Genomic DNA, 14,831 nt, shown 5'->3' with positions numbered 1-14,831 from the left:
AGTTCATCAGCTTAAGAAACCTGTTCCTATCCAAGCAATAAAGCAAAGCTAATTGTTTTGAAGGCAGGCAAGATGTTCCAGAAATTTCATTACTTCGCTGAATTGGCTGTCGTCTTATTAATGTTCAACAGACATGTGGAGGGTGGGGTGGAAAAAGGGAGAGTTGGCTGAAAAAATGTCTGCAGGACAAACAAAATGAAGGAATCTCTTACTCAAATTTCAAGAACTCCTGTGTAGAAACTCTATGCTTGATTTCCCTAGATTTGTTACATACTCTTTCTGCCACTTGCTGCCCTGGCATTCCCCAAAGTTTCAGGTCTGCAGGCTACGGCACCATCCCCAAGCTTTCCCAGAACTCAGAACTGCACGAGTGAGAACAAACATCTAGCAAAACAGTGGGCTGTGCTGCCCAGGAGATCCTGTGTTTCCTGCAAGCTGCTTGCTTCAATCCTCCGTGATGATTATATCTTCACGTTTTGAAGAACACCACCCTTGGGCCTCATGGCCCAGCACACCTCAAGTGTTGATTTTTCTCTTGACAGGTAAGATTTCCCAGTGGGAACAAACACGCTGGCTCTATTACTGTGCAAGTCAAATGTAAGGGAAGATCACTCAGACTGTCACTACAGCCCCAGCTCCTCCAGGGAAAGAGGGAGAGAAGGCAGAGCCAGGAAGATCTTCCTCAAGCTGTAACGCGACTGAAGAGAGAAAGAATTCTCTTGCATTTTAAAGAAAATAAAACGCGTCCACTGTGCAAGTCAGAATAAAACACAGGTTTTGCCCTTAATAGTGCTGATTCTATAGGGTCGCTAGGTGTGAAAGGCAGGGAAAACTTGTTTCTGCCCTAGTTTTCACCCAGATCTCTTGACCAACTGCATTCTTTCATTAATTTCCTGGGTCTAAATTTCACTTAAAACCAAGGAAAGATAATTTTGACTACAGAGATAATCTTGAGCTCCTATATATATATAAAGGAATATGAGAATTTGTAAAAATGATTACTGACTTGGAAATTTTGAACCTCCAACTTAAGCTTCCTTAAAAAGTGCTGATTTTCAAAGCGGTGATATCCAATACCTCCTGACAGACCCACCTTATGATGACTGAAATGGCATCTCAGGAACTGAGGAACCTTTATTCACGATTCAATTCAGAAAGTGGGTATAAAACAGTTATAAAGGAACATGTGTGCAAAATTTTAGTAATTTTATCAATACAGTCCTGCTGCAGGTGGGGTAACTCTAGATGCCCTCTTCTACTTGAAACTCTATGTCTTGCTGAAAGATTTGTATGACTTGAAGAAAAGACAATTTATCTAAAAAAAGGAGACAGACAGCAGCAGCAAGAAAATATTTACAAGATATAATTCATATATCCTGTTTCATTCATGGACTTCACAGATATATAACTATTTATGTCACACTTCTGTTTCAGATTACTTTGCCTTTAATAATATATATAGGATTTACTAAAGCTGTTTTTCCTGACTGTAGATTTAGTCCTTCTACTTAACTGCAATAGAGTTAGCCTATGGTGTTACATGGAAGCAAGGGGCTGCAGCTGATAAAACTGAGTTAAGAACAGTGACTAAAACTGCACTTTTGTTAAGTGCATCGTAACATATGGAACTATACAGACTTGAAAATAACACTTCATACACTTGTGATCTAATACTTCTCAAACAAAATCAAGAAAAAGTACACGTAATACATGAATATTCTTTAGAGGAACTGCTGCCTCTCTCCACCGTCAGAGGAAAGTTCTTAAACCTTTTTAGTTGACTTTGTGTAGCATGAAGTAGCACACTGCCCAGTCTCTTGCCCACTCTCTCCTTTTTGCCTTTGCCAGTTGCACCTCTCATGTATCTCCAAAGAGATCCACAAAATTTGTGAAGAGCTTTATATTTTGCACACATATGTAATAAGGGAAAACTCATTACAGTCCAGAATAAGAGCAGCAGTACGAGCATGTTTATATTCAACTGTGGACAATCTCTAGATGCAAGTCCAGAAGATCCCTCTTCTAACTGTATTTGACACACTTAACCTGCTACCTGAGAATCCAGAGGACCACTTCTGCTTCATTGTACACTCCTCGCAGGAACAGAAGTGCCATCTTTATAATTTTACTCATAATGAGCAGAATAAAACAGAATGACTTTCTCTCCTCTGGCTCTAAAGACTGCAACCTAAAAGTGAGAAACCTTGCGTTGTGGCAGCAAAACCAGGAGCTCTAATTAGAACACGTGTGGGTAATAACGCTATAGGAATAAGATGGTACAAATTTTGCATAGCACTTTTTCTGACAGTACTCTACTTTTAACGGACAGAAAATCAATAACATTAAGACTGAGGGTCACAGCCTTTGGAAAGAGTTACATCAATGCAAAAACAGAATAGACAAAGCCAAAAGCAACTATAACCGCAGATATCCCAAAGGACAGATGAAATCATGGGTTATGATGTTTTTAAAAACAAAAAAAAAAGTCATTCCCTCAATCAAACCCCAAACGTCTTGCCTCCTAGCTTTTCACAGTTTTTTTTATTTTAATAAAGAGGTGAAGATTGCAGGCAAAAATGCTACTATGTTTCATTCAAAAGCATGAAATCTCTCAGTGAAAAGGGTGAGCATTCTTTTTTTCGCAGACATACTTCTGGAAAATTGCTGCCATATTTACTGCTCAAAGTTAAGCTTGCTGGTGCAGGCAGCAAGCCTCCACTTGCAAACAGTAGCTGCAGGAGATAGAGCGCTCCCTATCCTAACAGTCACAGCAGAAATTTGGCACAAAAGAGTGGAAAAGATGACAGCAAAAAAATTATGGTACCAAAAGGACTAACTTCCCAGTCCTGCCCCAAAACCCTTGTACAGGAAAGAGCACTTTAAGGATTACCTTCATCTCCACAATATGCGATGCCCTAAAAGCTCAAGGAATTTGCACGCCTGTGCCAACACACACTAGGTCCTGTGATTCAGATAACGCATCTAACACAGGGAGGCACTGGAGAACTTTTTTGGCTTTTTTGGAACCCCAAAAAGCAAAGGACACTGACCGCCCTCCACCCCAGATAAGCAATTGGTCTCTTCTCAACACACAGATCATAACAACCGCATGGGCTGAAGTACAGTTAGCCCAAGTGATCAGGCACTGCTTGTGTGGCTTAATTTAAATTCTCTTTGTCATCAGGTTCTCACCTGTCTTGTTGGCAAGTCGTGATACTGCAGTATGAGCCTGGTGTTGACGCTGTGACTCCACGTGTTGCCAAGGGCTGCTGTCACACAACCAGACTCCTTCTTCCCGCTTCCAGGTGCTCCTGAAACTGATTATGAAAGAAACGGCATCAGGACCGCACCACAGACACGGAAACTCTGATCAGATATCTCAGGTCTTTCCCCAAACTAAGTAATCACAAGTTGTGCTTAACAAATAGTATTGCATGAAATTCCTACCATTCCGATTTATCTAAACAACTGCAGTGTGAGTTCTCCATCTCACCCTCTGGTACCTACATGAAATGCCAAGAATTGAGGATATGTTGCACAGTAGCCAGTACCTTCCTGTAGAGATCAGTATATTTTCCTAAATATCCAGAGGTGCACCGTGCTTGGGACACACTTGTGTTTGCCTTTTTAGTCATATCTCCAAGCAAACCAGCTTTCTGTGGGCACGGGGAAGCAGGCCAGCAGAGTGACAGCATACATATAACTAAACAATGAAAAGTGAATTTAAAGGAGCAGAATGCGGTGCAACTATACTCTGATCTAAACATTAATATATTGTTTTGTGCAAGCAGGCAACCCCCACAAAGCAAGGAGCCCCTTAACTGTAAAATACCATTCTGGTGTCGTGGAAATTATATGAACTTTATATAACCCTGAAGGAAAATGCACTTTGCTATGATAAGCAATGATAACATAAAGAAGTGTTTCAAGTAATGCAGCATGATCCAGCTTGCTGAATTGTCGTTTCACCTGAGTTCTCTAGCACTGAAGCCAGAGAACCCACTCATACATTCACATACAGACGCAAGCAGGTAGGTGCCCAAGCCCTTCACCTTTGTTTACCACAAATTCTGCGCAAGATGAACAGGTAGATGGTTGATTTGCTTATATTTCAAATGACACTTCAAGAACTGAGCAAAACAGGCAATTCAAAGGAATTTAGAAAACAAACAAATTGTTTTGTGGATATAAATGATAATCAGCAAGTTGAAAACTGAACTGTTTGAGACAGTCACCGTGTAATGTTTAAAAGCTATGAGTGTTGGCCTGAAGTTGAATGAGGGAAAGTTGGATTTAAAGAAAGGAAACTTCCTGTCGTCTATCACACAACAAATGAAACTGCCACAAAATTAAGGCAACAAAAAATTACAACATCTATCAGGCAAAAAAACAAAATTGCTTCCTCAGGATGGTCATGAAATCCTGGTCAAGTGAGTCAATTAAAGTTAGACCAGACAAGAACTTGAAAGAAAACAGTGGAAAAGATTATTAGAGTGTAAAAAAGCAGATTATATAGTATGACAGCTCTAACTTCTATGCCCTGGTAGAGCCAGTCACAGCTCTTAAAGAAATATTTCACCTTGCTACAAGCTGATGTTTCAAAGGGCAAAAATAGACTACAAAAAAAAAAAAAAGTATTGCACTGACTCTGCAATACAAATTTCAGAGCAGTCTTAAGTTTCTGTCAAAACAATCAGCAATGCAACAGTATATGTTGAAACTTAAATTGTAAGTACTAGGTTTTGGAAGCAATACTGTACTGAGATGACAAAGTCATCTCATGCCCCAGCAGAGTTTCTGGAAGATTCAGCCTAAGACCCTTAATTGCTTTTACATCTGTAAGGTTATAGGTTTTGTTACTTCCAACCCCCCCGAACTATTCAGAGCAGAAACACAGTTTCTTCATTTGCTTAAGCTTATGATTTGGTAAAATATCTAGAAAGGGCAAGACCAAAAATTACTATCATGCAGTAAAAATCATTATTTATATCACTACTGGTAGCTTGCAAACGATGTGGATATTGTATGAGACTGCATTAGGCAGAGGAGAGAAGCAGGTTGGAGAGAAGGGGCTGGAATCACTGCAGTGCACTAAAGGACCCATCTGAAGACCTCAAACCTCCCCTCCAGCCTTCCCTGAGTAATTCAAGGTTGAATAGACATCAGCTTTGAATTAGGTCTTTAAATGTTTAGGGTCTACAAAAGAAAATAGGGAAGCACCTGGTTCAAGCCAATAGTTTGATAGGAGCCTGGACTTGGTACTTGACTGAATTACTTCCCACATCACGGTAACTCCCTGCAGCACGCACAATATCCACTTCTGAACAAAACCTGTTCCAGTTTGAGAACAGTCTATAACTGTGCCATCCAGCAAGGATGGCTGCTTGATGGCTGCTTTTCTTTCCCCAGAACAAAGGTATTCGTATCTTGATGGGCATCAGACTTCTGCCTGAATAACACACCCCAGGAGCACCTAACTGGAAGCTGCAGCATCAAGAATGCTATTCTGTTAATTAGCCTAACCAAGCTGCATTGGGAAGGTGGATGTGCTGGCAAGAATAATTTCTCTTCATCTACATTTCTGATTTAATTTGCCAGATGGAGGGAAGAACAGGTTCAAGTGTTAAAAGCAGGGTGCTGGGAGGTCTGTATTCCATTCCCTTAAAATGACTGAAACCAAGTTACTTAATTAAGTTCGTTAAGTTCTGCAAAATGTCTCCACCACAGAAGTAAAATATCATTACTGTACCAACAGGCTAAGGTAGAATGAAAAAAAGAGAAGCAGCTTTAAAGCCTCGCAATCCTCTCTTTATCAAACAGAAGAAGCCAAAAGTTCCTCCTGTAGCTGGCACTGTCCTTTCCCACCTGCTAGAAATGGGTAGGAACCACAAAATTCAACGGAGGCAGCTCAAGGTCAGCTCTGGTGGGCACAGAACTGCCTGAGGACCTAGGACTACAGACAAAAAGCCCAGACGCTCCAAAAGCAGCTATTGTTGGCTTAAAACAGCTGCAGAAGTCTGTCTCTCTACCAGTAGCTAACGCAGAGCAACATCTTGCTGTTGTGGTCCTGAACCGGGCACGTAAGTGGTTAAAAGTCTGGAGCCTGGTGACACACGGGAGGCACGGCTCCCCAGCAATTCTTAATTCTGCATTCCTTGCAGGCCTGAAACCTGTACCAAAGCGAACAGAAGCGCTAGAGGTGTGAGGCTTGTGGCAGAACAAGCAAGCTAATTGCTGTAGTTTAGTTTATTTTATTATACAGGAGAAAGCCTACTGTACCACGCTGTGTCAGCCCCTGTCTGAAGAGGGCTGTGTGTGACCCACTTTCAGGCAAATCCTCTTCCACGAAGTTATTCAAATTTATGACTCTGGTGCAAAGTGGTTAGTAAGCCTGGAGCAAAGTTACAGTGAAGACTTTTTACAGGATGGAAAGGAATGCCTCACAGGAAAGGTTTCCATTTTATACGGGATCCTCCTGCAATCTGATGCATTAGGCAGACAGAGAGGCAAACCAACAAGAAGTGAGCTAAATGCAGGGGAAGCAGCGCCAGCTTTGCAGAGAAGTTCAAGGATAGTGGCAGGATATGCTTCTTTCCTTCTCCTTGCTCTAAACACAAAAAGATAGCAAACGTCTCAGAGGAAGGAAAGACGATATGCTAAGAAAATAGATTTATATTCAAGCATGGCCCTAAAGAAAAGCCAGACTTATCTTTTCTGTTATTTCAAACACTACTCAGTCATTAACGAACAGCTTAGAGAAAGTGGATAAATAAAACTGTTCAAAGAGAGAGTGATCTTTTTCGGCCTGCATTGCCTTGATCTTCCGAACCCCAGCATCTTCAGACTTAGATATGGGAGTATCAGACCAGCCTTGGCCCATGAAGAACCTGGCTCCTAAAGGCTCCTTGGCTCTAAAGGACTTTGGTCTCTGCTCAGAGGTCCCCACATGTCTAACCTGAACCACTTCAGAGCAGTACGGAGTGCCAGCTGCGACAGGAGGGGGCTTTATCCAGGCTGGGCAGCAGTCCTGGCATTAGGGTTTCTGCTCAGGACGTGGGTGGAAGACCACCTAGGGGGTGGAAGGAAAGGGGGCTGGCAGCCTGATGAGAGAAGTGGCAGATCTCAGTTTGTGGCTGGAAGAAAGGGGGGCAGTAAGCGGGGAAAGGGGGTGGGCACATGGAAGCGCAGAGATGGGCTCCTAGCACAGGGAGATGAGGATGCATGCTAGGGGGGTAGGAGAAGACCACTAAACAACCCCCTGCTTGGTGCAGATCCAGTTCAAGTAAAATGAAGTGGTGACTCCAATGCCAGTAAGTACCCCTTTCTTTACTTTAAAGCGCTTTAAACTGATCACAGAGCACAGCATCAGACAGGCCAAGTACCACATGAGGTACCTGTTCTACCGCCCCCTGTGAATTGGGTTCTTCAGGGCACCAGCAGGGGCACTCGCCGAGAGCCTATCTGTGCTGGGATGCAAGAACAAAGCAGGAACTGTCTGCTTCACTCTCACTGAGCAGCTGTCACAAGTGAAAATAAAGCTCCTTGTGGTCTGAGTCAAATGCAAAGTAAATGACTCCGCATAACCAGGGGAAAAACAAACCAAAGAGAAAAGGGTGATTCTTCAACTGAGATCTGCAACGGCGCTTCCAAACAGGAGATGAGGTGCACAACTTCTGGGCTCTGCTGCCCTGGCAGGAGCCGTCAGTCAGTTGTCACTGAGATTAACGCCACACATGGGCAGAACGGGGGCAGGAGGTTTATTCCACCTTCCATTTTTCAGTGGAGGGAACAGGATGACTAAAGCTATTCAGCTCACTGCCGATTCTGAGTTTATTCTATCGTGTCCAACCAGGGAATTGCAAGTACAGGCATGGTCTGAAAGACCTTCTCTTCCTCTACATAGAAGGAGGTACCATATTTTCTTAAAAAATTAATTCCTTGTGTAACCAAGTCCCAACTGTTGCAAATATGCTTGAAGGGGATTTAGTCATAAAGGACTTTCAGTTTCGTTAGTCTTATCCTATGAAAATCCTAGGATATCTAGACCATTGTCTTGAATGAAATAAAATAGGCTTGAAACGTTTTTAAATGCAAAGAGTCCTTGCAGGCAGAATGAAATTATACTCTTGATTTAAAAAAAATATAATCTGTTCCTTGTTGGTATATCTGCAAAGAGCAATGAATTCCACCCTTCCCACATTTTCATATAGATTTTCGTCTTTCCAGATGAAAGAGTTGTTGCTTGACAGGTTCATACCCATCACTGGGCCACTTTTGCAAGCTCTATCAATTTGATGATTCAAAAATCTTTTTCCAATGAATGCAAAAAGGGACTGATGCACAAAATAATAGTGAAATAACAAAATACAGAAGTTACCAGTCCCCAAATCTTTCAAATTTTAACAGCAAATCATCTTGATAAAAGCTTGATTTATCGAAAGGAGGAAAAAAAAACCTCCAAAGGTACAGAGAAAATATTTATAAAGAATTAAACTACTGAGCTCAATAAAAATGGCACATCAACAAAAAAGGCACACCAAGCAATAAGAACGAAAGTACTTTCCCTCTTGCTCAGGCTGTGTAGTTTCTTTGCACAGGGGTTCTGGTTCATCGGTAGAGCTCATAATTGCATTTAGTCTGCATTTTTGGTGCAGATTTCTAACAATGACACCAGAAGGGGGGAAAAAAAAGAAAAAAAGAAAAGAAAAAACCCACACCCGTCTTTTTTTTCCATCTTCACCTATTCAGAAAGTACAAGTATAAAAATATCCAGTGGTGGAAAAACCCATCACACAGTACAAAACAACCCACAGGACAAACTCATCTGTGAAGTAACTAACCACAGAGCTCTTCAAACTCCCACTCACTGACTTCTGCCATCTGCAGCCCTTCTCCGCACTGTTCTCTTGAGCCAAAGGTGACTCTGATTCTCTTACCATGCACTGGTGACCATCTCACTCTCTGCACTGGTCAGCCAAGGTATGTCAGTCCAAACCCTTCCTGGCATATACTCTCTGCCCTCAACATACACTAAACTAAGAGACAATGGCTGAGGATGATAAAACAAACAAACAAACAAAAAAAAACACAACAGGTTCTTTAAAATAACAGGAGGCAGATACTTAGACCACCATTTAATATCACTTACTTAAGACAAAGCACAACTATACATACCTAGGTAAACACAAATTACTGATTTGTACAGACGCTAAAGAAAATGTCTCTCCCTGTTCTAACTGTACGGTTCTGTTTCAGTTAATGTATCATGCAGGCGTGCCAGGTCATCTTGGGAGAAAAGTCAAAACTTGCTTGCTGAGTATTGGCAGTATTGCCTTCACACACTCTTTTATTACTTAGGACATATGGCAAGAAAACCAGTTGTTGCTGTAAGGAATCAAGCTTGGCCACAAAATTAGCCATGCAAAAATCCTTACTTTTAAACTGTTTATTTGCTTTCTTTTATTAAGAGAGGTAATCCATCAATTTTACTTCCAAACAACTAGTAAGTCTAAATCTGTCCAAAAAATCCAAAAGATTAATTAAAATCTGAAGTAATCTGGAATAACAATAAGTAAAAATGTTTTAGTTTGAAACTGAAATTGTCAATGGTAGGTAATTTAGTTTTCTCTTTTTTCTTCAGGGGCACAGCCATCAAAATATACTTATCAAAGATATTAAATATAAACCCCTACTAATCCCCCAGTTTAAAACAAAATAAAAAAACAATTTCAACAGAAATTTTTTTGACCAACCCTAGTACGTAGCTATGTTACTCCTAGAGAAGTGAAGAGCCTACTAAAGACTATGCTGAAACTGCTATTCTGATTCAGTCATCATCGAGAGACAGAAAATTGCCACTTAAGACTCCAGCTGCAAAGTTCTTATGGAGAGACAGCAACGAATGAGACAAAAAGAGAATGAACTGACTAATTTTGGACAACACAGTTTGCCTCATATATCCCACACAGGTGAGTTTTCACACTTTTTGCTTACCATTGTATATTCCTGTGTATCTGTGTTCATATTGTGCGTGATTTTTACAATGCTAATCTGATACTACATGAAAAATAAGGTTCTTTCTGCTGTCTTTTTTACAGCCATTGCATGTGACAACTCCTAGAGCTCTCATCTGCAGTATGCAAAACACCATACAAACAGAACAAAATGATAGCTCCTGACCTGAAGACCTTCTTTTCATGAGAATTGCAGTTTAAGAGCCTGTTAGCTGCTGCTGCTGCTTATTTCCCACTTAGAAGGAATCTTCCCTAGGGGATGACAGAAAATAAACCAAAATACGTGACAGACCAGTAAAACTGTGTATAAATCGGGTCTTCTAGTATTCTCCACAAAACATTAGAAGCTTTTTCAAATAAGCAATATTAACCGTTATTCTATCCTGCAAACTCAGCTGGCACCTCCATCCAGGTCAAGACATAGGAAGTCCTCCAGAGAACTGGCCAGATGCTGGTGTTATTCATCTCATGCCACTGCCACTGACCAGCGTGCCCACCATGGTCAGCGTGGGCTGCCCTAGCAAGTCGCCTTGCCTGCCATCAGTGTGTTCATGTTGATTTCTGTTTTGAGTTGAGACACATGGACAGAGAGAGAAGCACACACGTGGTAGTACAGAGACTCCTGTCTGCTGACCTGAAAAAAGGAATTGACATTAAGAAATGAGAAAATCCAGCTGGTCTGATTTCTTGCCAGGCAATCTACCAGCCATGAACAAAATGGTCAGGTCTCAGGAGATCTGTGGAGGTGGGAAGACAGCTGGTGGTTTACAGCACCTGAAACAGAGCCCAAATCAGGGAATCTGGGATTAAAGATCCTTGGGAGCAGATTCTTTCTTTTTACCAGCATGAATTTTTTGCTTCTGTGGCCTGATGTACCACAAATCGATCACTTTCCACACTCTACTGATCCTGCATTTTGAATGCAAGTGACTGAGTAAGTAGGCCTGTCGTGAGAGGGATGATGAAGACCAAGTAGAAGACAGTGGTTATAAGCTGATACCTTTCTACAACCTCAGCTCACCCTCTTTCCCTTTCTAACGAGAGATTTTGAGAAATTCCTTCTTTTTTTAAAAAAAAATTTAGAATTGTCCTAAATTTACACCATTCTCAGTATCCAGAGTTCTTTCCCACATTGCTCACCACGAAAACTTAGAGCAGCTTCTTCCATCTAACCTATCCTATACACTCACTTCTTCCTGTCTCTCCAAGACTAGAAAATAAAGTCCCAAACCACAGTTCTAAGGGGGAAGAAAAAAAGAAACAGCGGGAATTTTGCCTGCATGCACATATAAAGGATGCATAGGTTTAAAAAACAAAGCTTGCCCAATCATGGCATCTGGCAATGCTAGGGCCCTGTGAACCAGAAAATGCTTTCAATTATCACCTCACCAATCATGCTACAAGTTATTGCTGTTTTTTTGTTTTGTTTTGTTGTTGTTGTTGTTAAGTTCCCTCAGGGAATTAAACAGATCATGATATTAATCAGAAGGCACGTAGGAGGGACTGGGCAGAATGCTAGAGTTACACATGTGTAGGCCCCTTAAGGCTTGAATAAAGAACGGAGATTTAAAATCATGCTGTCAAAGCAACTGAAGCCTTGCCTGTTGCAAGCCTCAGGCCTCTGACCTACACAACCGTGGTATTATCGTATCTGATTTTCCCAGGATGGTTAATCTCAGCTGCTAAAATTCATCAGTCTCTGCTAGTGTTTACCCATCATCTGGATTTGCCACTTCCGAACTTTCCAGGCTAGAACCAAATGAGCCAGCTGTTACACTCCTCCCTGACAAGGACAAAAAAAAACAACAAACCAAACCATAACAGTCTGGAAGTCTAAACGGCTAAATCCCATAAAGGCGGAACAAAAACTAATACATCTGGGAGATGAAGAGAGAGATGCAGTTTTGAAACTGCAGTGTTTCAGAATGCAGCTCACAGCATTATGGCCATGTTCGGATGCTGTGGTCTGAAACACAGACTGGATTCCCATAGTCTACGTTTTTTTCCATAAAATACGTTCTGGTAAAGAAACAGTGTTTTGGCAGCTTATCTCCAGTACCCACAAAACTGACACAGTGCAGGCAAAAGCAACAGCAGTCGAGGCAAAGGTAGGAGCCAGTCTGCAAATTAACCTTAAATTACATTTGAGAGGCAGAGCGCGGAAGGGTGAAGGGGGTGGAAGAGGGAGAGTCAAGTTTCTGATGGAGAACTCAATGTGCGATAAAGTGGCCAATAAAAGGGCCAATTAGTGCTACCATACTGAGGGTGTTTCTGACACGGCTGTCCACTTCCCGGGGAGCAGTCTGATGGTATGTCTACATGGCAGACAGAAAAGGACAGTAGGCATAAGTAAGTTAGTTTTAAGTGAGCACTGAAGTCTGCCTTGGGAAATACATTCTGCTAAGGAGCCACAGAGGATGTTGTGATGCTGCAGCCAGCCCACTGCCAGCACGCGAGTTAGCTTGATTAACTGCCTGATTAACTTAGCACTGCCATTCAGCCACTGGACCTTTCTCAAAATACTTCGCATAGACTAAAAAGCCTTCGCAAACAACAATTTTTGATCACAGCCTCACTCCCTGCATTTGAACTGGTGAACGAAGTTATCTGTCCTTTATACTCCCAGGATTATTTCAGCACTGGTTCTCTTTCAGGAGTGTTTTCAAATCTCAGCGAGTGACAATTTCCTGATGTAGATGGTTGAAAATCTCCAGTCATTAAGAGTTCAGGGTGGGGATGTTAACCACAAGGGCTACGTTTAACGATCTCGAATTTACGATTTCTTGTACGCAAACTGAGTAAACTGCTTTAATTTGCATTACGATGACGGTCATTTCTCTGAAAATTTAGCCTTTGGTGTTCTTAACACTGGTCACGTAATTAACAGTTAAAACAATTCCCTCTAGGTGTAAATAAAAACAACAAGCGTACTTGGATCATCAGCCAAAGTTGTCAAAAACGAAATTCCAGGATGAGACAATTCCCTTTCAGCCTGCAACATGGAAACAGAGGTCAGCCAAACATTCGGGGGCTAGAGATGATGGTTTGCAAATTACAGCTGTTCACATCTGGAGTTCAGATTTGGCCAAACTCCTAATATTATCCATCACAAAACCTAAACTGAAAGAATGTTTTGGTTGTATGATGAGGAACATAAAAGTTAGGAAACATTAAATGTAAAAAACGGTACGTGTGACTAACTCTGCCTAGCAAATGCAGAGTGAGGGACCCGGTTATTTCTCGCAACAAACAGCATCAGGGCTGACTGTGGTGTTTCTGTGAATAGGGAACCACGTTTCTGTATTTGCCAGTGTACCTCTCACCGGCTGCATCTGTTTCTTAGCGTAGAGGGATCCATGACGCGAGCTGAGGGCTGTGACAGTGGCCTGAAGAAGTGCTTTTGGGGCTGGCCTGGCAACCCTTCCACACCTAGCGGGCAGGGACAGCCGAGTGCTTGGAGTACCTTCACCACATAGGCCAACCGGGCACTTCTGTACTTCTTTATTACACAGCTGCTACACTCCCACAAAATGCCTTCCCTCCCATTATAAGATAACGACAAAAAATTTTAGTACCTGCACAGCCCACAGTGGCTCACTGTTCAGAACGGATTCATTTACAAAGCTGAAAAATCATGCGTGTGTGCATACTTATACACGGAGCGAGGCAGTAACATGGAGGATGTTAAAATGAACGAGGATTACAAGGGTCTGGCTTCCCTCCCTGATTGACCCGGACCTTCCAGGAGCCTCCCAGCCAGCCAGCCCCTTTCTTCACGTCGCAGGTCCCGTCCCGGCCCTGAGGAGGTATATTCTTTTTTCTTCATCTCATTCTCAATAAGCAATGACTCACTTTATCTCAAACTAACCAAATAAATTCAATTTTGGACAGCCACCAGGACTGGAAAATTTCATCCTGATAAGCTGTTCTGCCTGGACACAGAGGGGTAGAAGGGAAACAGTTATATGGCCTTAACTATAGGAGGTTCCTTCCGCTCCTGCTATAATGCAAACTATTTTGAGACTTGCCAAGTTTGTGCTGTAGGCTGCATCAGGCATCAACAGGACACCGAAGTGCTCTGTGGAGAATAACGCATAAATCCAAAATGATCTTTTGCTGCAGTGACTCTTCTCTCCTGAGATGTATTACATTTTTTAAAGTCAGTGAAAAAAAAAAAAAGCAAAATATCACTTTTAACGCTTGGACTACAAAATGGTTGAATCCTCCAGGGGCCAGGCAGGGCCAGAAACAACTTTTTTTTCCCCTTTTTCCCAGATTTGGGGGTGGGGGGGAGGGCAAGGGGAAAGGGAGAGAGCAAAGAGTGCTTGGTTTCAAATAGCAACATTGTCCAAAAGGGTGAAAGGGAACAGATGGCCGTGGAGAATGCAGCCTCAAAGCGCCAAAGAAAAGGGCTATTTTGACAGATCTTGCTGTTTCCTATTCAAGCATGAACACTCTGGCATGGAGAGTTAAGACGATACAAGGAACAACCTCTGTTCCCAGCAACTGACTATGGGCAACTGGCCTCTGAAGCTCTGAGAAAAACAACATGAGACAGACAGACAAACAGATATGGCAGCAAGCCCAGATCTCAGCCACCGGGGGGGGGGGGGGCGAGGGGCAAAAAAAAAAAAAAAAAAAAAAAAAAAAAAAAAAGCAGAAAGGCTAGAAACAGCTGCCTTTTCCTGGCTCCAGCGCAGAGCATTAGAAAGAGCCTGTCCAGCCTTTCTCATCTTCCTTTTCAGTGAAACTTCTTGGAGGGGTCACCCTCAAGCTGTTGGTCTTTGCCCTGAGGGGAGGTGAAAAAGAGGACAGATC

General features: G+C 42.1%; 1 protein-coding gene and 1 long non-coding RNA gene across 14 annotated transcripts in view; one reads left to right on the top strand and one right to left on the bottom strand.

Annotated features, from left to right (window-relative positions):
• The window catches only part of RAD51B (RAD51 paralog B), a 422,492-nt gene that overhangs the window by 188,359 nt on the left and 219,302 nt on the right, over positions 1-14,831 (bottom strand). For all 13 annotated transcript variants that reach the window (XR_010832048.1, XR_010832047.1, XR_007163701.2 and 10 more), the window contains exon 9: positions 3,193-3,317. Coding sequence is in view for 6 of the 13 variants with exons in the window: in XM_066998573.1 (XP_066854674.1) it covers positions 3,193-3,317 (125 nt within the window). In the remaining 7 variants the exon portion in view is untranslated. The remainder of the gene's footprint in view (positions 1-3,192; positions 3,318-14,831) is intronic.
• Positions 9,244-14,632, top strand: LOC136791005 (uncharacterized). The gene is made up of 3 exons (XR_010832058.1): positions 9,244-9,968; positions 10,098-12,121; positions 12,920-14,632. It is a non-coding gene; the product is annotated as an uncharacterized lncRNA (long non-coding RNA).

This window comes from Anser cygnoides, chromosome 5 (assembly GCF_040182565.1).
Source record: "Anser cygnoides isolate HZ-2024a breed goose chromosome 5, Taihu_goose_T2T_genome, whole genome shotgun sequence".
NCBI classification, from domain to species: Eukaryota; Metazoa; Chordata; class Aves; order Anseriformes; family Anatidae; genus Anser; species Anser cygnoides.
The sequence above is the reverse complement of the archived record's forward strand: the minus strand, read 5'-3'. Positions and strand labels throughout refer to the sequence as shown.